Here is a 24,443-nt window from a genome sequence, read left to right as displayed (position 1 = left end):
GATAATGTTCCGCTTTTTTTTACTCCTTTTCTCTTTTCTGTAGAACTTCTTTCCATATTTCCAGAAAGGTTGCCCCATAGCCACCTGATTTTTAAGGGAACTGTGATATTTCTACTCAGAGCAATGTAGCCCGTGGTCATCAGGCAATGCTCCGGGACAGGTGCCGTGCGAGGGGCAAGGGAACACAAGGATGCCCTCGTTCCCATCCCAGACCGCCCGTGCTGACCTGAAGGGATGGGTCTCCCCTTCCCCCCTCTCCCCTGCCTGCCTCTCCTGGAGTCCTGGAGCCCCAGAGAGCCAGCCTTGTATGGGATGAGCCGTGTCCTGGATTATTGAAAACGTTTAGCTGGATTGGGGGAGCTCAAGGCCCCAAGGTCACATGTGTGCACACACACCCACGCCCAAAGCCCCCCCCCCCCCCACGTGCATATTTTAGGTTTTGTAGCTACGACTGAGCTCGTGGCCCCAACAGTTTTTATGGAGACTCTGCTCCCGGGCTGTGCGCGGTTGCCCTGGTCCGGGTCCACAGAGGCCACGGCAGTGCTGGTGTTCAGAGAGGTGATTGCATACACAGCCCAATACCACCCTGTGTCACAAGGGATGTGTGCGCCCAGAGTGTGGACATCGTGGGCATCTCTGCTCTCCATGCCTTTGGGGAACCTCACCTGGGAAACGGAGGCAGGAAGCTTTTCTCACGTACCAGGCACTGTGCATGGTTCTCTCACGGAATGACTTTATTCAAGCCTCTCAGCAGCCCAGGGAGATAAGTAGGAACTTCACAGAAGAGAGAAGCACGATCCACAAACGGGACTGTGCCCAGCTTCTCACGGTTAGTAAACGTGGAGCAGCCGTCACACCGCCGGCCACCTGCCTCTGAGATGCGTGTCCCCGGAGATGAGCAGGGACCACTGCTGACACAGAAGGCCCTGACGTGGCCAGCCCTCCCTTCCGGGCAGCGGGCAGGCTTCGGGAACCGTGCTTCCTGTCTACTGTAGGAGAGACAGACCCACCGATGTTCAGAAGACCCTCGTCTCACATGTACCCCCCTGACCCATGCTCCTGGGTCAGGCCCTGCTGTGTGCCGGCACTGGGAGGCCCTGGCAGTGCCCGTGCCTGGAGGGGAGGACAGAAGAGGAAACAAGCAGCCACGACAGGCTGTGATTCCTATGAAAAGCACCACAACATCTGTGCATGCTTGTTTGCAATAACTTACAGAAAAAACAAGGGGAAATTAAAGAAAACTGACTCCAAGAAGAGGGGTGGAGAGAAAACTGAATTATTAAACTTGGAGCCAAAGTTCCTGAGCCGGAGACCCAGCTGGCCGCCAGAGAGGCCAGGCAGGCGGAGGTTCAGCCGCCACAGGCGCCACGGGCCCTGCTCCACGGCCTACAGAAGCGGGGTGTGTCCGTGGCCCAGTCTTGAGAGCCAGGACGGGAAGTGCATTCTGCAGATTTCCATGAGATCCTCCCATAGCCATGACTCTTCCAGGCCCTGGGACGTAGATGCGCTGCCTTGCTTTCCTTAGACTCGGGTATGCCCGAGGGCAGAGACCACCAGGCAGGAGCAGGACAGTTGGGCAGCTCACACACGGGGCACCCAGCCCTCCCAGGCCCAGCCCAACGGAGCTGCCACTACAGAGAGAAACAGCCCATGCCTGATGGTGGGCCAAGCCATAGCAGGGAACAGGCTGGAAGAGGCATTCAGGCCGTGGTGGCTGTCGTGGGAAAGCTGTTTCTCTAGCTGGCTGGGCAGTGTTTCCAGACCCTCCTATTTTTCCAGAAAAATCAGGAATCCAGATTTGGATATAAAGTCTCCAGAGTTTTAGGTATTAGCTTGATGTGTTAAGCACTGGGAACCTGGCACAGCACTACGGGGCCCGCCTCCTGATTCTCAGGCCGTAAGGTTCATGCCCTCTGTCCTAAACTCTGACTCTTGGCATTTTCCTTCCAGAACTTGCTGTCAGGACAAAGTGGTCAGCAATAATAGAAACAAACTCAAATCCACAAACCCAGTTTCCAACACAGATGCGGGTTTCTGTTTTTTTTTCATTTGGGGCCAAAAGAGCAATAGTTTTTGCCAAAAAATAGTATTTAAAAATAAAATTAAAAAATAGTATTTGAAGGGCCCCGGATTTGACCTTTTGACTCAACCTCTGGAAACAGGCACCCTCCGGCTAGGCTGTTCCGAGCGTGAGAGGAAAGACCTCGCTGGGCTGCGAGCACCGTAGTGAAACACGAGCTAAGCTCCGGCCTCCTTGGCTGGGAGGGAGCTCCCAGAGCTGGGTGCCCCTGCGCTCCCTGGGGCCTCCGGAGCCCATCAGCCGAGACACACCCTGCTGCTCTGCCCCCGGAACCGGCCCTCGGGGCTGTCGGGCTTCGTCACCGTGGTGACAGGCGATAGAAACTGGAAAGCAGACTTTTTACGGATAAAAAATTGCCAGGTCACCCAATAAGAGTGACATCCAACAGGAGTTATTTGTTAAAAGCCACTGCCTTTAGCTCCCTGGAGTCACCTAGAAACCTCAAAATTTGGGTTTGTTTCAAATGCTCCACTAGGGTCACCGGCCCCCACGTGGCTGAGAGGAAGTGTCGTTTGGCCAAGGACACCCTGGGCTCCTGACAAGCTGACCCCCAGCCTCAGAGGTAGTAGAAGTCTCCTCAGAGCCTTCAGCTTCCTGCCGACAGGAAGTCCAGTGCGTGTGCACACAAACCTCCGTGGCCACGGCCATTGCCCCCGCGTGCAGTCCAGTGCGTGTGCACACAGACCTCCGTGGCCGCGGCAGCACCACTCGTGGTGCCCTGCACGCTTGTAGAGAAGCAGAGGAGTCTCCTTCCTCGTGGTGGTGGGGGGGAGATATTTCTCTGCTCAGCTCTTTATTTATATTACAGAAGGTTTAAAACTGTAATCAAATTATTAACAAACAGTAATTAAATAATCGCGCTGACCAAGCGAAGCATTAGCTCCCTGTAATTCCTTCCTTCATTCATTAATTTGCTTTTACCAAAACATAGAGGTGCCTGCTGTTAGCCTGCGAGCCTTTCGCCACGTGCCCACGTGCCTCCAGGGAAAGACCTGCTCTGTTTGCCGGTCCTCTCTGCTGCTGTCGGAGGGCTTGGGGGAGCTCTCTCGCCTCTGCCAGGCCCAGCCCTGTCCCCCCGACACACAGGCTGGTTCATCTGCGATGCCCTGGGCTTGGCACGGGGCCCTCTGTGCTGCCGCCCCAGTACACGGCACCCCAGCACCATCCTCTCACAATTCCTGGGTCGAGATGACACGTTTCCCCTCAGGGGCTCCTGTTCAGGAATTTTTATTGCCAGCCATCATGTCAGTGATTGCGCATTTTTTAGGATTTTGCTTAGGAATTGTTGCATTACTTTTGTTTTTATTATTTTTTAAATTTTATTTTTTATAAACATATATTTTTATCCCCAGGGGTACAGGTCTGCGAATCGCCAGGTTTACACACTTCACAGCACTCACCATAGCACATACCCTCCCCAATATCCATAACCCCACCCCCTCTCCCAACGCCCTCCCCCCATCAACCCTCAGTTTGTTTTGTGAGATTAAGAGTCACTTATGGTTTGTCTCCCTCCCAATCCCATCTTGTTTCATTTACTCTTCTCCTACCCCCTCGACCCCCCATGTTGCATCTCCTCTCCCTCATATCAGGGAGATCATATGATAGTTGTCTTTCTCTGATTGACTTATTTCGCTAAGCATGATACCCTCTAGTTCCATCCACGTCGTCGCAGATGGATTTCATTTCTTTTGATGGCTGCATAGTATTCCATTGTGTATATATACCACATCTTCTCTATCCATTCGTCTGTTGATGGACATCTAGGTTCTTTCCATAGTTTGGCTATTGTAGACATTGCTGCTATAAACATTCGGGTGCACGTGCCCCTTCGGATCACTATGTTTGTATCTTTAGGGTAAATACCCAGCAGTGCAATTGCTGGGTCATAGGGTAGTTCTATTTTCAACATTGTGAGGAACCTCCATGCTGTTTTCCAGAGTGGTTGCACCAGCTTGCATTCCCACCAACAGTGTAGGAGGGTTCCCCTTTCTCCGCATCCTCGCCAGCATCTGTCATTTCCTGACTTGTTAATTTTAGCCATTCTGACTGGTGTGAGGTGATATCTCATGGTGGTTTTGATTTGTATTTCCCTGATGCCGAGTGATATGGAGCACTTTTTCATGTGTCTGTTGGCCATCTGGATGTCTTCTTTGCAGAAATGTCTGTTCATGTCCTCTGCCCATTTCTTGATTGGATTATTTGTTCTTTGGGTGTTGAGTTTGCTAAGTCCTTTATAGATTTTGGACACTAGCCCTTTATCTGATAAGTCATTTGCAAATATCTTCTCCCATTCTGTCAGTTGTCTTTTGGTTTTGTTCACTGTTTCCTTTGCTGTGCAAAAGCTTTTGATCTTGATAAAATCCCAATAGTTCATTTTTGCCCTTGCTTCCCTTGCCTTTGGTGATGTTCCTAGGAAGATGTTGCTGTGGCTGAGGTCGAAGAGGTTGCTGCCTGTGTTCTCCTCAAGGATTTTGATGGATTCCTTTCTCACATTGAGGTCCTTCATCCATTTTGAGTCTATTTTCGTGTGTGGTGTAAGGAAATGATCCAATTTCATTTTTCTGCATGTGGCTGTCCAATTTTCCCAACACCATTTATTGAAGAGGCTGTCTTTTTTCCATTGGACATTCTTTCCTGCTTTGTCGAAGATGAGTTGACCATAGAGTTGAGGGTCTATTTCTGGGCTCTCTATTCTGTTCCATTGATCTATGTGTCTGTTTTTGTGCCAGGACCATGCTGTCTTGATGATGACAGCTTTGTAAAAGAGCTTGAAGTCCGGAATTGTGATGCCACCAACTTTGGCTTTCTTTTTCAATATTCCTTTGGCTATTCGAGGTCTTTTCTGGTTCCATATAAATTTTAGGATTATTTGTTCCATTTCTTTGAAAAAAATGGATGGTACTTTGATAGGAATTGCATTAAATGTGTAGATTGCTTTAGGTAGCATAGACATTTTCACAATATTTATTCTTCCAATCCAGGAGCATGGAACATTTTTCCATTTCTTTGTGTCTTCCTCAATTTCTTTCATGAGTACTTTATAGTTTTCTGTGTATAGATTCTTAGTCTCTTTGGTTAGGGTTATTCCTAGGTATCTTATAGTTTTGGGTGCAATTGTAAATGGGATGGACTCCTTAATTTCTCTTTCTTCTGTCTTGTTGTTGGTGTAGAGAAATGCAACTGATTTCTGTGCATTGATTTTATATCCTGACACCTTACTGAATTCCTGTACAAGTTCTAGCAGTTTTGGAGTGGAGTCTTTTGGGTTTTCCACATATAGTATCATATCATCTGCAAAGAGTGATAGTTTGACTTCTTCTTTGCCAATTTGGATGCCTTTAATTTCCTTTTGTTATCTGATTGCTGAGGCTAGGACTTCTAGTACTATGTTGAATAGCAGTGGTGATAAGGGACATCCCTGCCGTGTTCCTGACCTTAGCGGAAAAGCTTTCAGTTTTTCTCCATTGAGAATGATATTTGCGGTGGGTTTTTCATAGATGGCTTTGATAATATTGAGGTATGTGCCGTCTATCCCTACACTTTGAAGAGTTTTGATCAGGAAGGGATGCTGTACTTTGTCAAATGCTTTTTCAGCATCTATGGAGAGTATCATATGGTTCTTGTTCTTTCTTTTATTAATGTGTTGTATCACATTGATTGATTTGCGGATGTTGAACCAACCTTGCAGCCCTGGAATAAATCCCACTTGGTCGTGGTGAATAATCCTTTTAATGTGCTGTTGAATCCTATTGGCCAGTATTTTGGCGAGAATTTTTGCATCTGTGTTCATCAAGGATATTGGTCTGTAGTTCTCTTTTTTTGATGGGATCCTTGTCTGGTTTTGGGATCAAGGTGATGCTGGCCTCATAAAATGAGTTTGGAAGTTTTCCTTCTATTTCTATTTTTTGGAACAGTTTCAGGAGAATAGGAATTAGTTCTTCTTTAAATGTTTGGTAGAATTCCCCCGGGAAGCCATCTGGCCCCGGGCTTTTGTTTGTTTGGAGATTTTTGATGACTGTTTCAATCTCCTTACTGGTTATGGGTCTGTTCAGGCTTTCCATTTCTTCCTGGTTCAGTTGTGGTAGTTTATATGTCTCTAGGAATGCATCCATTTCTTCCAGATTGTCAAATTTGTTGGCGTAGAGTTGCTCATAATATGTTCTTATAATTGTCTGTATTTCTTTGGTGTTAGTTGTGATCTCTCCTCGTTCATTCATGATTTTATTTATTTGGGTCCTTTCTCTTTTCTTTTTGATAAGTCTGGACAGGGGTTTTTCGATCTTATTAATTCTTTCAAAGAACCAGCTCCTAGTTTGGTTGATTTGTTCTATTGTTTTTTTGGTTTCTATTTCATTGATTTCTGCTCTGATCTTTATGATTTCTCTTCTCCTGCTGGGTTTAGGGTTTCTTTCTTGTTCTTTCTCCAGCTCCTTGAGGTGTAGGGTTAGGTTGTGTACCTGTGACCTTTCTTGTTTCTTGAGAAAGGCTTGTACCGCTATATATTTTCCTCTCAGGACTGCCTTTGTTGTGTCCCACAGATTCTGAACCGTTGTGTTTTCATTATCATTTGTTTCCATGAATTTTTTCAATTCTTCTTTAATTTCCTGGTTGACCCATTCATTCTTTAGAAGGATGCTGTTTAGTCTCCATGTATTTGGGTTCTTTCCAAATTTCCTCTTGTGATTGAGTTCTAGCTTTAGAGCATTGTGGTCTGAAAATATGCAGGGAATGATCCCAATCTTTTGATACCGGTTGAGACTTGATTTAGGACCAAGAATGTGATCTATTCTGGAGAATGTTCCATGTGCACTAGAGAAGAATGTGTATTCTGTTGCTTTGGGATGAAATGTTCTGAATATATCTGTGATGTCCATCTGGTCCAGTGTGTCATTTAAGGCCTTGATTTCCTTGTTGATCTTTTGCTTGGATGATCTGTCCATTTCAGTGAGAGGAGTGTTAAAATCCCCTACTATTATTGTATTCTTGTCGATGTGTTTCTTTGATTTTGTTATTAATTGGTTTATATAGTTGGCTGCTCCCACGTTAGGGGCATAGATATTTAAAATTGTTAGATCTTCTTGTTGGACAGTTCCTTTGAGTATGATATCGTGTCCTTCCTCATCTCTTATTATAGTTTTTGGCTTAAAATCTAATTGATCTGATATAAGGATTGCCACTCCTGCTTTCTTCTGATGTCCATTAGCATGGTAAATTCTTTTCCACCCCCTCACTTTAAACCTGGAGGTGTCTTCGGGTTTAAGATGAGTTTCTTGTAGGCAACATATAGATGGGTTTTGTTTTTTTATCCATTCTGATACCCTGTGTCTTTTGATTGGGGCATTTAGCCCATTAACATTCAGGGTAAGTATTGAGAGATATGAATTTAGTGCCATTGTATTGCCTGTAAGGTGACTGTTATTGTATATTGTCTCTGTTTCTTTCTGATCTACTACTTTTAGGGTCTCTCTTTGCTTAGAGGACCCCTTTCAATATTTCCTGTAGAGCTGGTTTGGTATTTGCAAATTCTTTCAGTTTTTGTTTGTCCTGGAAGCTTTTAATCTCTCCTTCTATTTTCAATGATAGCCTAGCTGGATATAGTATTCTTGGCTGCATGTTTTTCTCATTTAGTACTCTGAATATACCATGCCAGCTCTTTCTGGCCTGCCAGGTCTCTGTGGATAAGTCTGCTGCCAATCTAATATTTTTACCATTGTACGTTACAGACTTCTTTTCCCGGGCTGCTTTCAGGATCTTTTCTTTGTCACGAAGACTTGTAAATTTTACTGTTAGGTGACGGGATGTGGACCTATTCTTATTGATTTTGAGGGGGGTTCTCTGAACCTCCTGGATTTTGATGCTTGTTCCCTTTGCCATATTGGAGAAATTCTCTCCAATAATTCTCTCCAACATACCTTCTGCTCCCCTCTCTGTTTCCTCTTCTTCTGGAATCCCAATTATTCTAATGTTGTTTCGTCTTATGGTGTCACTTATCTCTCGAATTCTGCCCTCATGGTCCAGTAGCTGTTTGTCCCTCTTTTGCTCAGCTTCTTTATTCTCTGTCATTTGGCCTTCTATATCACTAATTCTTTCTTCTGCCTCATTTATCCTAGCAGTGAGAGCCTCCATTTTTGATTGCACCTCATTAATAGCTTTTTTTATTTCAACTTGGTTAGATTTTAATTCTTTTATTTCTCCAGAAAGGGCTTTTATATCTCCCGAGAGGGTTGCTTCAATATCTTCCATGCCTTTTTCAAGCCCGGCTAGAACCTTGAGAATCATCATTCTGAACTCTAGTTCTGGCATATTACCAATGTCTGTATTGATTAGGTCCCTAGCCTTTGGTACTGCTTCTTGTTCTTTTTTTTGTGGTGAATTTTTCCGCCTTGTCATTTTGTCCAGATAAGAGTATATGAAGGAGCAAGTAAAATACTAAAAGGGTGGCAACAACCCCAGGAAAATATGCCTTAGCCAAATCAGAAGAGATCCCAAATCGTGAGGGGGAGAAAGGGGACAAAAAGGGGTTCAGAAAGAAAAAAAAATAACCTATTAAAAAAAGAAAGCCGATAAAAAATATAAAAAGGAAAATATATCTATCTATCTATATATATATATTAGATAAACTATTTTAAAAACGTTAAAAACGAAAACGTTAAAAGTTAAAAAAATTTAGCAGAAGAAGAGAAAAAAAATTGAAAAAGAAAAAAAAAATTAAATTAACTGCAAGGCTAAAGAATCATGGGGAGAAAGCCATGAGTTCCGTGCTTTGTTTTCTTCTCCTCTGGAATTCTGCCGCTCTCCTTGGTATTGAACCTGCACTCCTTGGTAGGTGAACTTGGTCCTGGCTGGGTTTCCCATTGATCTTCTGGGGGAGGGGCCTGTTGTAGTGATTCTCAAGCGTCTTTGCCCCAGGCGGAGTTGCACCGCCCTTACCCGGGGCCCCGCTGAGTAATCCGCTCGGGTTTGCTGGGTTTGATTTCGGGAGCTTTTGTTCCCTGAGCGCTTTCCATAGAGTCCCGAGGGCGGGAATGAAGATGGCGGCCTCCCGGTGTCCGGCCCGGAGGAGCTGAGAGCCCGGGGCCCCACTCCTCAGTGCGCCCCCAGAGAACAGCGCCCAATGACTCCCGTCACCCTGGCCTCCGGCCGCGCTCCGAGCTGACCGAGCCTGCGACCGGTTCACGGCAACCCCGAGCTGAGAGTCACTCCTCGGCTCTGTCTCTGCAGCCGGCTTCCCCGTTCTAATACCGGTGAGCTCTGCGACACTCAGACACCCCCGATCCTTCTGTGACCCTGTGGGACCTGAGCCCATGCTGACCCCGCCCGGGCTTCACCCAGGTTAAGCCTCTGGAGCGATGTCCCTCAGCGGAACAGACTTTTAAAAGTCCCGATTTTGTGCTCCGTTGCTTCGCCGCTCGCCGGGAGCCGGCCCCTCCCCCCGCGGTCTATCTTCCCGTCGCTTTGGATTCACTTCTCCGCCAGTCCTACCTTTCAGATAGTGGTTGATTTTCTGTTTCTAGAATTGCTGTTCTTCTTCTCTTCAATCTCCCGTTGGATTTGTAGGTGTTTGCAATCTTTAGATAAGCTATTTAGCTGATCTCCCGCTACCCGAAGTAGTCTCAGCTGCTACTTCTCCGCCTTCTTGACTCCTCCTCCTTATTTTTATTATTTTTAAAGATTTACTTGTTTTAGAGAGAGACAGGGGAGAGTGAACGAGAGTGGGGGACGGGCAGAGGGAGAGACAGTCTCAAGCAGGGTCCCTGCTGAGTACAGTCACGACCCTGCGGTCAGGGCCTGAGCCAAAATCAAGGGTTGGACTCTCAACTGACTATGCCACCCAGGCACCTAGCATAACGTTGTGTTATTTTTCACATGTTCAGTCCCAAACCAGTTGCAGACGTGGATTAAGTGTGTGGCCCTTGCTGCCCGCAGGATTTCCTTCTGGGGTTCCCCAGTGTTATCACCCAGGGTGACAGTTTCGAGCCCTGAGAGCAAGCACGCGTCCCACGTTTCCAAGGCTGCTCTGACTGGAGCTGTCCCAGCTCCGTGTGCCAGAAAAGACCCTGGATATCCGAGAAGGTCCAGGAATCCAGCTTTGAGTCTTGCCTCCAGACCGCTCTTGTCCTTCAGGAGACGACATCATTGTCACTTGTCAGGCCACAAATCTATACTTTTTCTTTTGAAAATGTGGCCCCTCCTCTCACAGCACTCAAGCGGCATCCGCCTGCATGGCCCGGGTGCACTCAGTGTGGGATGGTGAGGACGGGTCTCCCAGAGTTCTCGCAAGACCAAGCAAAACACGGGCCCTCATTACAGACGCCCCGCTTGCCCCCCGGCTTCCATATTCTCCCACCTCACAGCTGAGCATCCACACCTACAGCGGCTGCTGGGAGCCTCCATCTGGGGACCAACTAGCAGAGGCTGTCAGTGGAGACAGGAGTCCGAGAACAGCATGACACTTTACCATCAAAACTTGACTTGCTTTTGTGCATGAACATCTACCTTTCTAGGGCCTGATGACAGGGAACTGGCAAAGAGAGCAAGGCTGCTGCTTCCCTGCCCTGTGGCCGTTGTGATGGTTGGTTTCACGGAGCCACGTTTTGGTAATGACGTTCTGAATTTTTTTGTGCTCCACCTTCTTAAACTCAATGATGAGTTCACACCATAATGAGCCCCCAAATCTTCTCATTCTAGTGAGCTTCAGATAGGTTCATTTCTATGATATCCTGCGTCCCCACAGTGGGTGACTTGTCTGACCCGGTCCTGTGGAGCTGGGCTCCCTTCTGGGTCACTGTGGTACACTCCGCGCTGTGGCCCCAGGCGGAGGGGGCTTCGCTGCACCTGCATTTTCTCCTCTGCTCACACCAGTCCTATTTCCCATTTCCTCTCTCCTGCGCCGACAGTGCCAAACTTCCACTCTCCAAGCACGCGGACTAAGGTGATGGGGGGACGAGGCCACGGGCCTGGGGCCCAGGCCTCCTGCTGAGGACGGCTTCACTGGTTGCCAGTCTTCACTGAGAAAGTTCGGGAAGGAAAAGGAAAAGTGGGAGCAGACGAGCCAAGACTCTCTCACCTGACTTACCTGCCCTGTCTTTCCTCATTTCCATCCTGCGGGGTTGAACAGCGGCCACAGAGATAGCCGCAAACCAGGCACGTGACCTGTCTGTCTCTCCTAACTTGGCAACTTCTTAACAATATGCCATCCTGGCGCTCACTATAAACACTGGACAGAACTCCTGAAATTTAATGTATTTGCACTCCATTAGGTTCACTAAAACCGGGACGCTTAGTCGCGTCAGGGGAAACGCGTTTCCGTTGCTGTAGAACCTCTTCAAGGCGACGAGGTCGTGGAATGATTCTTGCCGATCTTACAGACGGTATTTTAGGAGCAGAGACGTCCCTGAGTCTGTGTGGGGACACGGACGGGGGAACAAACACGGGCACGCGGTCTGATCTGCACTCTTGGGTCTGGCGGATGCTCTGGCTTCTCTGACGTCCTCGCGAGTCACACGTCTTAGTCAGCGAGCTCCACCTCCTGCTCGCGCAGCCCAGTCCTCCTGACGGTGCTAATGAGCGAGATGACCCAGTGCCAAGCTGCAGGCGGTGAAAGGTGGGGTCTGGCTAATTGACAAAATGAGTAATTGCTTCCTGAATAACGGAGGGGCAGCTCCGGGGGAGAGCACCCGGGCTCAGCTGTGTCCCGTCCGAGCCCCGCGTCAGGGGACCCTGCCCGAGGGGGCGGGCTGCAGGTGTGCAGGGTGCGGGGGGGCTGTCAGCGGATCCCGCAGAGCCAGAACCCCCGGTGCCCCTCCCCGGGGCTCGCTGCTGTGGCCCGAAGAGCTGCTTGCTGCTGGGAAGCGGCCTCCAAGCGCGGACAGAACGTTAACGGACGTATGAGTTTTTGCCGAGGTTAGTATCCCGTCATCTTCATGAGGCCTCAGCCTGACGGAAGCGTGCGCTTGGGGTGGGGCCGGGGTAAAGTTACACACTCGGTCCTGACTGCGAGTGCAAACTGTCCGTGTTGTAAATAGCTCGCTCGCTCTTCGGTCGTCTGGTGACTTCTGTGGGTTCTAAAGCAAATGTCTGACATTGGAGACTTTGCTTTAAGTATAAAACCCCTTCCGGCTCCTAAGAGAAGCCTCTCGTTACCCTAAACACAGGCACCAGACTTACAGACGCAAGTGCTCTCTCCAGGCAGGCGGGAGGGCTCGCTGTCTCAGTGTGGTCTCCTGGTGAGGCGTGTCACCCGAGCCGTGACAGCGGCGTCCACGGTCTCTGGCCCCGGGAAGCGCAAACGTGTTCATGCCATCATGGTGTCGTCCCCAGAGCTCCTGCCGGGGTCTCAGGGCCCCAGAAGAACAGTCTTCCAGGACGCATCCAAGGGTGGCCGCCTGCAGAGGGACAGCCGTGGGACCTCAGAAGCCCACCTGTGGGGGTGGCGGGCAGGCCCAGGGTCCCTGAAGAGGCTGACGTGTGGACGAGCATGTGGTGTCGGGCGACCTTCGGCCACACACTGGTCGGTGTACACATCGGGGATGGAAACGCTCCTTCAGCTCTGGTGATGACTTCCACGCTTTCCGCTTCATCTGAGCCCGCCGGCGTCCGCGCCCTGAAGCACGGAGTCAATGCAAAACGCAAACCACTTCGAGCTCTTCCGTTTTGAGTTCCTGGGCAGATGGAGAAAGAAAACCCCCATTTGCTTCGTGTGTCCTGTGCGTTGGGTGTTTTGCAGGACTGTCTTACGAAGTACAAGGAACCCACACATGGAGCAGAACACATTTGAGAGGCTGAAACTTCACACAGGATGAGCCTGGAACCGGCGGGGACAGGAGTGGCCAGGGGGCCGCTGCAGTCCCGGGTCCGGCCAGCGCACCCCAGGAAGGCTGTTGCAGGGTGCTGGGGAAGGAGTTTGTGTCTTAATGAGTGATTAGTGGCAGAGGTAACTGTATCTGGAAGGAAATAAGGTTGTCCTTCTATATGTAAAAAAATGGGTTAAAAATCGAAACATAAAAAATAAAATAATTCTTACGCAACCATATGAGCAATTAGCTAACAAGGCCAAGTGTTTCAATATCAGACCCACAGAGGAGCGGCAGCCTCAGCCCCCTTGGTGACAAGTTCTGTCCTGAGTTACAGCCAGTACGGGGCGGGGGGTGAGGCTCTAAATGCAGGTTTGCCATCAGAGGCTGTGGAGGGCACACGGTGACCTGTCCATGGTGCTCCTGGAAGGCACCGAGTGGCCTACACTCTGAGCCCTGTCCCTCCTCGGGGCCCCAGAATGTACCTGCAAACCCCAGGGTCTTTGCACATCCCCTCCCCTCTGCCTGGAACATGCCCCCCACTTTAAACCTCAAACTTGCAATTAACCTTGAAAACTCAGCTCAAACTTCCACCCAGGAGGGCCCTCTTTCTCTCGCAGAATGGGTCAGACACAGCACCGCCAGGGTCCTCCTGCCCCAGCAAGAAGAGCCCCCACTGCTCTCCTCTAGCTCCAGATTAGCACACAGCTTGACTTCCCTCAAGAATAGGGTTCCACCACATCATCTCTGCATCCCTGGTCCTTCCTGTGATGGGCGCACAGTGAGGCGGAGTGTGACACGGACTCTTCCCCATGACTGTCCTGAATGCTAGTACTCGCTGGCCTCACGCCGTGGGAACCCGATCTGCTCTGCTACCGTTTTGCAGTGTTGGGAAACCGTACCCGCGCAGAGGAGTGATTTTGGAGCCCCGACGTGATCCCAGCGGGTGCTGTGGACGCTCTCCACAGAGCGTCAAAGCCTGCCTGCCCTCAGCGTTCCGGCTGTGTGGAAACAGTAGAGGAGGGGCAGGTCACCAGAAGAGGGGCCACGAGCTGCTGCGTCACGCTGACTTTCCTTGACCTGTTTCTCAAGTGCTGCTTCCCCGTCTCTCTTCCCTGGACGCCTGCTTTCCCGGAGTGAGCTGTCGCCCACGGAGGCCGGCATGGGGGTCCTCCGATCTCCGCTCGCCCGCCGCATGCTCCTGCTCCCTGCACCTGCTCTCCAGCGGCCGCTGATCGGTTTTTTCCTAAAATGCCCTTGTGGGGCACCTCCCAGCCCGTGTTCCGTAACACCCGCTGGGTCAGCAGAGACCCGCCCGGGTCAGCCCGGCCCCGGAGCACCTCCTGCGCCCCCTCCCTGTGGCCCTGGCCCCACACTGCACAGCAAGCCTGTGTCCCCTTGCTCGTCCTGCCTCCCCAGCCGGCCCGCGCCCCAGAAAACAGACGCCCTCACTCTCCGTGCAACAGCTTGGCCGCCGGAGTCTCCACACGGAGAAAATGCAATCTTCCTTTTTCCGATGGCCCTTCTTTTTTTTTTTTTTTTTTAAAGATTTTATTTATTTATTTGACAGAAATCACAAGCAGGCAGAGAGGCAGACAGAGAGAGAGAGAGGGAAGCAGGCTCCCTGCTGAGCAGAGAGCCCGAGCGGGGCTGGATCCCAGGACCCTGCGATCGTGACCTTAGCCGAAGGCAGAGGCTCAACCCACGGAGCCCCCCAGGCGCCCCACCCGACGGCCCTCCTGAAACCCCACAGCTTTCCCTGCGAAGCGTTTCCTCAGGGACGCGCCTCACCCGGGCTCTTCCCTCCCTCAAGTTCCGGTTTTGTTGAGTGGTGCGCAGCCTGCACAGCGGCTCCGGGAGAAGCTGTGAGGCCCCTTCCGTGAGCTGCTCTTCCTTCAGGGGTTCTCCTTGGCCGCTGCTGGGTTCCGCACACAGCAGAGCAAACACTAACTCGGTGGTCGGTCGTCAGGAACGCTCCGTCGGGGGCTGCCAGGCCCGCGCCAGGGCTCCTTGGTGTCCCCTCTAGAGGACCGTGCCTTGCAAGCAGCTTGTCGTAAGGCAGAGCGGCCCGCGCACCGCCCCTCGGGGTCTGACGGAGCCCTGACGCCTCACGACCTTTCTGCACCTGGTCGTGACCCCTCGTCCTGACGTGTGGGGGAAGTGACCTGTGCTTGGGAGACATTTTGAGGTGCCCTGGTCTTCTGCCTCGGGGGACCTTGGATGGGCGAGGACGTCACAGATGGGGGAGGCGTCCTGTCCTTGTGATGGGAGGAGGTCATCCTTGTGGCTTTTCTCTCGCCAGCCCGTCTGCCGTGTGGAGCGGAATTCTCCCAGCGCTCAGCTTCGCCGTATGGAACTGACTCACACGTGTGGGAATATTTGCTGTGTCGGTACACGGCCCCACGGCCACCTGTCCCGCAGGGGTCCCTTGGCTTAAAGATGATGTGTGAAGGGCGCCTGGGTGGCTCAGTGGGTTAAGCCTCTGCCTTCGGCTCAGGTCATGGTCCCAGGGTCGTGGGATCGAGCCCCGCTCGGGCTCTCTGCTCGGAGGGGAGCCTGTTTCACCTCTTTCCCTCTGCTGCCTCTGCCTACTTGTCATCTCTGTCAATAAGTGAATTAAGAAAATGTTAAAAAAAAAAAAAAAAAAAAAAAAAAAAACATGATGTGTGAGCCAGTGGCTGGGTTTCAGGGTCCTGGACCGAAAATTCTACTTGGATGACGTTGGGCAGGTCACACCTATAAATTAGGGACAACAGAGATATTTTTCTCACAAAATTGTTGTGAGGACCCGGTAAGGTGATACAGGAAAATGCTTTGTCATTGCCGAAGTGTGAGCTGTGTCCATTCCTAGCAGAGGGCCCGTGTCCCTGGGACCCATCCAAGCACCTCAGACCACAGCGGGCAGCGACTGCGTCCAAAACCAAACAGCCGGAGTTGGCCCAGGTTCAACACGTCCTCCTCCTGCTCCCACTTCTCCTAATGGTGTGACCAGATTAGCCTTTCGGTTCCAGACAGCATGTACGAACCTTCCTGCACACATCACATCTATCTCTTATGTTCTCAGTACAAACGAGGCAGCTCAGAATTAAGCCAGACCCATCCTGATGCATCTTTGCAAAGCGTAAAGTGTCTGCTCCTGAGGCTTTATCGGAGGTGGCCCCGGCGCGCAGGGTGGGGCCCTGGGACGAAGCATTCCTGCGCGGTGCAGGTCTGCTTGGTGTTTTAAGTAACACAGATAGCTCGCTGGATGCCTCCCTCCCCCACGCCTCTCATACAGGGCTCCCCCACCGCCGCCAAAATGCCGGGGCTCGGCTGTGTCCTGCGGGCCTTCACGTGCGGGAGCCATGCCCTGACCGCCTGCCCATCTCTCCACAGATGGAGGTGGACGCCGAGGAGAAGCGTCATCGCACACGGTCCAAAGGGGTTCGAGGTATGTCCGTGCGTCCCCAGGCCCCAGGAAGCCCTTCGGGGTCCGTTTCATCCTGGGGAGCCATGTGCCCCGTCCGTCCGGACCCCTGCTCTGACCCTACCCTCAATAGCGTTCTGCGGGACCGGGGATTGTGAGAGATGATAATGCTCGATCTCTTTTCCATCTCTCTGCAGTTCCCGTGGAACCAGCTGTACAAGAGCTCTTCAGGTCAGTTCTCGGGGGGCAAAACGCGTCCCCATTAACAACCGAGAAAACCCAGCCTCGGAACAGGCAGATGGCTCTCCTGGGCTCACCGGGGGCTTGCCCTGCCAGGCTGCTCTGATGGAAGACCTGCCGACTAAAAGCACCCCTAGTTGCTCCCCAATTTCTCTCTGGGCGTCCTCCCTCCTGACGCTCCCCAAGCACTCGGCCACCCCCCTCCGAGCAGCATGGCCCCGTATATATAATTCCCTCTTTCCCTTTGCAGCTGTCCCACACCTGGCTGTGATGGCAGTGGTCACGTCAGTGGCAAATACGCAAGACACAGAAGGTAATGACCACCTTTTTCACAATGAGCTGTGTATACCGGCTTGTCTAGGGACCCAGACCAAAGGGTGACCTTGAGTAGGGGGTGTTCTTGGGAAACAGCGAGTGTTGTCTTTTCTCCTCTCTGATGTGAACTCAGCCTTTGACGTCACGTGCATGGTTTCCAGGCAGAATTTGATAACACATAAGATAACACAAATTACGAGCAGCCTTAAACTCATTTTCCCACACACGCAGCAGCATGCTAAGAACCTCCCTCTGCTTCATGGAGACGGCCTGCGTGTCCTTGCCCATTTGTCCATTCTGGTCGCTGCAGCTGGTAAGTTACGGAGCGTAAATGAGAGTGTGACTTTCTTGATCTTCCGGCAGGAAAGGAAGCCCAAGCTGGCATCTGGGCGTCTGCAGGGGGAGGTTAGGGCTGGAGATCTATGTCCAGGCAGACCCCACTCGTGAGCCTTTGGGGCTTGGATGATTATATCATTCCTGTAAATCCTGGGGTTTAGGTCCATACAGAGTTGGGTGTGGGGGACATCTCTGAGAGCAGGTGGCAGGGTCATTATCGCTAGGAAGGCATCACAGCAGAATCGTGTCATGCAGCTCGGGCTGACAGTCATGAAGACATCGATCTTCAGATTGACTTTTCTATCAGGAATTTCTTCTTGTGACACTACTGCAGCCGTACCTTTCAGTGGAAGATGCTGGTTCTGCGGAGTTAGAGAGTTTACAGGCTCTGTAATACATTTCTAGCTAATCGTCCACAGACTAGATTGCGAGGACTAAGGTCATTCGTCCTAACAAGCCATCAGGAACCAAGCCCACGTGATGGAGGCTCAGATGCTCAAGCAGACTTTTCGGCCACACCTTGGGGTGACCTTCCTTTACTGCCTGACGTTTTATTTCCTTTTCAGCTGAGCATTAATTTATGGGTGAAATCAAGCAATTATTTTGATTGTCCTTCAGTAAAATCAATGGAAAAATTAGAAATTACTCCCCAAGTCCCCATGCTAGCATTGAAGGAGACAGAGATTTTAATGAGCCTCCATGACGCAGTGGTTATCAGACTTCTGTTACATACTAAGGAATGACAGGCCGGTTTTTAAGGGAATTTTGTGATTTAAAACATTAATTTATCATTTTATTATTGGTCCTGTGTATTACAGTAAATTACCAAGCATTGAAGTTAAACAGTTTCTTTCAAGTATTTATGTTGTCTTATAAAGTTATATGCATGTAAACTCTTAGTCTAAAAATTTTTAAAACCACATTGCTTATATTTTCAATGAAAAACAATTTAGCCAACCATGAATGAAATCAAGTTTTCCCTTCATCATGTCTTGATTAGTCAGTAGTTAAACTGTACCATCCTGTTACTAAAAGATACGATTATGGTTGGCTAAAAAATTTGGATTAGATGTCCGCTAGAATAATTTGTTAATCACAGTTTTTCAGGAAAATCTATAAAGTCTCCAAAGAATCCGTTGAAGCACATTCTTATCCCAGGTGTGTCCCATGCAGCTGGGGGCGCCCGGGTCCCTGTGAGGTCTCCCTGTGCCGTCCCGTCCCTGTGTAAACAGGAACTGAAGCTTGGCTTGGAGATGGTGTGAAGACAGCCAGGCTGCATTTTCCTTTGAGACACGGTGCTGGTGTGAGCACAGAACACCTCAGCTCTTACGGGAGTGAGGAAGGTGGCACACCAGAGAAGGGTCACAGAAACAGCCAATGTAGACAGTTTTTCAACAAATGGTTTAAATTAAAAGGCTGTCATAATTTTTACGATGCACCGTATTCTATGTAATTACTAGAATTCCTAATATTTTCGTAGGAATAAGTCATGTGGTGCTCATGGAGGAAGAACAATCTTCCAGGATGGGGATAGGTTCTCACTTCCCTGGGGCTGCTAGCCAGTCCAGGGGGCTTGGGCAGATCATTTAACACTTACAGACTTCAGTTTCCTTGGTTTTAGAATGAGATGCTTACAGACTTGTTACGTAAAACCAAATATACTCAGAACTGACGTCACTGGTGTGCCCGTTCTCAAGAGGAGTGTCAGTGTGGTACCAAGGGAAGTTTTCTGAGTTTTGTTGTTGATGTCTGCGTATTATCAATGGCTTCCTCTTCGGTATAGTCGGCACGCCATGCTAGGTTAGTTTCAGGGCTACAACACGGTGATTTGACAACCCTGTACATGATGAGTGCGGCCCCGCCTCTCCCCACATGGCTGTATTACAGTAGCGTTGACCCTTATTCCCTGTGCATCCCCGGGACTTCTTTATTCCATAGCCGGAAGCCTACCTCCCACACCCTTTCACCCATTTTGCCCCTCCCCCTCCTTCCTCCCCTCTGGAAACCACCAGTTTGTTCTCTATACCTATGAGTCAGTTGCTGGTTTTTTGTTTGGTTGTTTCTTTGGCTTTTTGTTTGTTTGTTTGTTTTAGATTCGACATATATTTGCTTTTGTCTGACTTATTTTACGTAGCATAATACCTTCTAGGTCTGTTCATGTTGTTGCAGATGGTAAGATTTTTTTCTTTTTGTGGCTGAATAATAGCCCATTGTGTGTACACACCACGTCTTTACCCATCTTCTGTCAATGGACACTGGGGCTGCTTCTGCGTCTTGGCTATTGTGGACAGTGCTGCCGTAAGCATAGGGAGCATATATCCTTTTGAATTAGTGTTTTTGTCTTCTTTGGGTAAATACCCACTAGTGCGATTGCTGGGTTGTAGGGTGGCTCTATTTGCAACTTTCTGAGGAACCTCCATGCTGTTTTCCAGAGTGGCTGCACCAGCTTGCGTTCCCACCAACAGTGTAGGAGGCTCCCCTTTCTCCGCATCCTCGCCAACACCTTTTGTTTCCTGAATGGTTAATTTTATTTTTTTATTTTTTTTTTTAAATTTTTTTATTTTTTTTCAGCATAACAGTATTCATTATTTTTGCACCACACCCAGTGCTCCATGCAATCCGTGCCCTCTACAATACCCACCACCTGGTGCCCCCAACCTCCCACCCCCCTGCCCCTTCAAAATTCTCAGATCGTTTTTCTGAATGGTTAATTTTAGCCATTCTGACTGGTGGTATCTCGTTGTGGTTTTGATTTGCATTTCCCTGGTGATTATATATGAACAGTGATTTTCAACCAAGGGATGATGTTTAAATTTTTCAAACCGAAAAGGTGCTTATTGTAGTAGACAAGACTCACGTATACATTAACATCTTATGACTGGTGCTGTTTCAAGTCTGTACTATTTCAATCATTTCTGGCTTTGAGAGATTTCCTGCTATGGAAGCTTCTCCCCTCTGACAGCTCTTCTGTATACACACCTGCACACACCCTACAGCACAAGTGTGACCTCTGCTGTCATGTCCCCGCTGAGACCCAGCCTCTGCCAAAAGGACAAGAGTGGCGGCCCGCGTCTTGGTTTTGATGAAATTACGCATCCTTTCGGTCTTTTAGCATAAAATCTTCAGTGAATATATTCCTCTCAGGGATATAATTTCATTTTATGTGCATATCATAGCCAAGTACAAAGCTGTTTTATACTATATGGACTGATCCATTTATCTGAACGTACAAAAACTAATTTGAGGCAAGTAGGGGAAATCTACAGTGTAAATTTTTAAAAAATATTTTAGGACATTTGATACCAACTTATAAAAAACTAACTACAGGCTAATATTTATTTTTAGCATAAGAAAATAAGGAAATCAAAATCAAGTGCAATTTCCCTAATCCCGAGTGTCGCTCTGTGGGATATACACTTGCGCGGACCCGTGGCTGGTCACATGGCCTCGTTGCCACATGGGCTTCCCATGGGAGCTGCTGGACTTGACGGCTTTGTTAGTGACATTTCCTCAGTATGACTGAGGTGGGACTGTGCGTCTGTAAGAAACTGGGCCTAGAGCTTAGAGGAGACTCCACCACTGGGCAATATCTACGAGAGGAAAGAATACTGTGAAAAAAGAATTTGTAATTTAAGATCTCAGTAAAAAATGGGGGGAAGGTGGTAGAGCTAATGTTCTAATGTGTGTTTTATTAGACGGTCCACGCCGCTTCAGGAACCGTCTGCTCGGGCAGAAGGTGATCTGTCCGTGGTGTTACCTGTGTTCACAGCTCACGGACAGTTTGAGGTTGCTGGTAAGCACATGTACAACTACACAATTTAAAGTTGAGTCAAGGAGATAAATTAGGGAAAACATAAGGGAAATAGGAACATAATTTTACCAGAAACCCAGGATGTATCAGAGGTTTGGGTATAGTCTTACATTTTGTTCTGAGTCTTCTGGCAGCCGAGGAAAAACGAGAGAAACGAAGGATGGTTTCTGTTATCTGTTAGAAGACTTGCTTTGGCTCCTGAGCATCCACGATAAACACGTCCACACCCCCATATACGGACCAGCGGCGGCCCATGCTCAGTCACTGTCCTGCGCCCTGGAGGGACCAGGCCTCTCATGGGTCTCATCGGTGTAGCAGACACTTGCCTTCAGAAACATCGTTAGTGTCTCGACACGTGAATCTGACTTCTGCTTTTCCCACCTGAGGTTCTATGTTACTGGCGTATAATATGACAAAAACACCGTGAACTTTGCCACCAGGGCCAGCAATAGTTCTCCTGCTAGAAACCAAAGTACTGACGCAGGCTCCTCTGGCCGCGGTGAGCCCAACCTCTTCCTTTGGGCCCATGGTCACGTGGCCTTGTGCCGGGCCCAGCACGTTCCACTCCTCTGAGTGCGTGAGTCTTCTCTTAGCGGTGCTTACATAAGGAGGCTAGAGACGGTCTTGGATCTTGAACGTGGGTCCAAACCCAGGGCTTCCTCTGCACAGGGGAAAATGCACTCTTGGGCATCCTAAGTGGGTTTTCCAAAGTCTTAGTCGCCCAAGTTCAGGGACAGGAGCTTCCCAAGCTCCCTCGGCTCTCCTCCCCACCACGTCCCCTCCCAGAGCGCAAGCACTGTGACCTGGAAGCATTGGAGGCACCCATGGGTGTAAACAAGTTGCTTCCCACATGCACGCAGCTGTCCCTCCAGCGGGGAGGTGTGGAACAAGTGCCTGGATGCCGCACACTTGGAATTAGGGAAGTTGCTGGCCTGTGGCTTTGTTGGCAGGTGGGACTCATGCGAACCCCACCAAAACCCCATGCGTGCAGTGAATGACGCCACAGTGCAGGGGGTCCGTCCCAGCAGAGCCAGACCCCAATCCCCGGGCTGAGGGGAGTGCCACAGGCTAGGATGGGAGGCCCCCAGCATTTTTCGGTGATGTCCCCCAAATCAAGGATGGAGATCTTGAGAAAGGGTGGAGACACGGTGACAGGAAGCCCCACAGATAGTCTTCATCTAGAATCGTTTGAATGGTTTAACTACCTGATATAAAAAGATGACGTCATTAACCCGGAGCATTGCCTGAGCTAAGATGTGAGCAAAATGCCAAGTGCCAAAACATTGTCCGTGGTAAAGACAAAGTCAAACAATGTTAGAAAGGAGTGGACCTCTGTAAACTGAATTTATCACCAAAACAGTGGCCAGTTTACTGTTCTTAAAGTTTTTTTAAATTTTTCCCAATACCAGTTAGAAATAGGAACAATAAAAATTTATTTACATCTTTACAGATTAATTCTAAACCACGTACAGGAGTTTAAAATTTAGCCTTTTTTATACTAGTTATACACAGGCTGGAACATTTGAAATGACTGGATTTGCTTACTCTTTTCTGATAGCAATTTTTGTATAAGCTCTCTAATGAGAGACGGGCAGGGGAGAGGGAGGAAGCCCTAATGATGATTCATTCTTCACTTCTCTATTTTGTCCCCCTCTGGATTTACTTTTGCAATTTAATGGATTTCATTTATATTTACCCTTCACTTCAATTTTTATTTTTTTTTAAAGATTTTATTTATTTATTTGACAGAGATTACAAGTAGGCAGAGAGGCAGGCAGAGAGAGAGAGAGAGAGAGGAAGCAGGCTCCCTGCTGAGCAGAGAGTCTGATGCGGGGCTCGATCCCAGGACCGTGGGATCATGACCTGAGCCAAAGGCAGAGGCTTAACCCGCTGAGCCACCCAGGCGCCCCCACTTCAATTTTTAAAATTATTTGCTTGTGGAGCACAGGGTCTGATGGAAATTTGACCTGAAATTTAGCGTCAGAGTCTCACCCACTCAACAAGTCCCAGGAGCTAGGTGACGGGTGTGGGCGTTCTGTTTAAATCCTCTCCAGTTTAGAAAATCCAGAGTCAAATCAATGGATCTTGAAACTTTAAAATTAAAAGCTCCAAATGGTAGCTTTTCTTTTTTATTAGAAAATCATCGGATTCTCCCTGGCTTGTTGTGCACATTCCTCATTCAGACCCCCCGTCTGTACAGCTCTGCACCCACCGGTGTGGTCGTCATGGCGGCAGCCGGGGACGAGTGATCGCCCGTCTTCACGGGAGCTCGTGCTGCAGCTGAAGTCGGGCTTGCTTCCTGATGCGTGCACGCCTCATTTGGATTCTGCCCGCAGCCCAGGGGCTGTATTATTCATGCCTTGACAGAGAGCACTCACTAAAAGCCTTGGAACAGAGCCAGGTACTGGCGAGAGATAGTGGAGCATTGCGACGTGCAAGTGAGAGAAGCATCTATAATCCAAAAAAAAAAGGGGGGGGGGAGAAGAAGAAGAAACAGGGAGGAAGGCAGAGAGAGAAACAGGGATCCTTGTACCTCCCTTTTGCCGGTTTTTATATTGATGGAAATTTCATTTGCATTAAAATAAAATGCCCTAAAATAATTGAATTTTTACTAAGTACGCTTGAAAGTTTAACACAATTTTCCACATTTAATTGCAAAGCTGAGTTTAATTAGCAAGGCCCTGCGTGTGAAAAATGAGGATTCACTGGGGTGTGCGGAGCACGCGTTGGTGCTTGCCGGCTTCTCTAATTAATGTATGGCGGCCGTACAACAGGCGCGCTGCGGGGTGTTTGTGAAACATTCTGTGCACGAAGCCACTCAGCCTGTCTGCCGTGTTCTACTTCATGAACCCACGAGAGTAAAGAACCCCCTTGTTCCTGAAGAGACGTCACTGTGCCTGCCATCACCCCGTCCGTGACCTTTATGGCGTGCCTGTCCTTTGTCCTGTTTGCCACTGGCATTATACATCGGAAGTTCGGGCGTTTATATTCTAACATCAATTTGATGGCTGGCACGGCAGCCCATGGAGGCAAAATTTTGAGATCTCAGGACTTCTGTGTGTGAAGTAGACTCGGGGCAAGTGGGTTCCCAAACTGGTCACTCACGGCTGATTCTTAGTTGTACATGTGCAAACACATGAGCTTCAGGCACGGTCTTTTCAGACTGAGGTAGCTTTTAACCTTTATTGTCACAATATGTCTTTAAGAAGCTCGCTGACCACTATCCTGAAAAAGCAATTTGCCTGCACTGGTCCGCGGGACGTCTGCCCAGACGGACAGGTCTCTGGCCGTTGCTTGGTCCATTACACACGGTAAAGCACAGTGTGACGGACTCTGTGTGTTTAAAATGGAAAAACAAAACATGTCACACATTGCAGGGCTTATCTGTGCCGCTGACAAACCTAGATATGTTTGAAGTAATTCCATATTCGAAGAGAAGGCCCGTGGGCGTTTTCAGGT

At 49.3% G+C, this 24,443-nt stretch overlaps 1 protein-coding gene across 1 annotated transcript in view; it reads left to right on the top strand.

The window, feature by feature from the left end:
* The window catches only part of MYT1L (myelin transcription factor 1 like), a 277,105-nt gene that overhangs the window by 131,692 nt on the left and 120,970 nt on the right, over positions 1-24,443 (top strand). The window contains exons 4-6 of the mRNA XM_047746105.1: positions 16,252-16,306; positions 16,480-16,513; positions 16,773-16,835. Of these exons, the coding sequence (XP_047602061.1) occupies positions 16,252-16,306; positions 16,480-16,513; positions 16,773-16,835 (152 nt within the window). The remainder of the gene's footprint in view (positions 1-16,251; positions 16,307-16,479; positions 16,514-16,772; positions 16,836-24,443) is intronic.

The sequence above is a fragment of the Lutra lutra genome, chromosome 9 (genome assembly GCF_902655055.1).
Source record: "Lutra lutra chromosome 9, mLutLut1.2, whole genome shotgun sequence".
Lineage (NCBI taxonomy): Eukaryota > Metazoa > Chordata > Mammalia > Carnivora > Mustelidae > Lutra > Lutra lutra.
The sequence above is the reverse complement of the archived record's forward strand: the minus strand, read 5'-3'. Positions and strand labels throughout refer to the sequence as shown.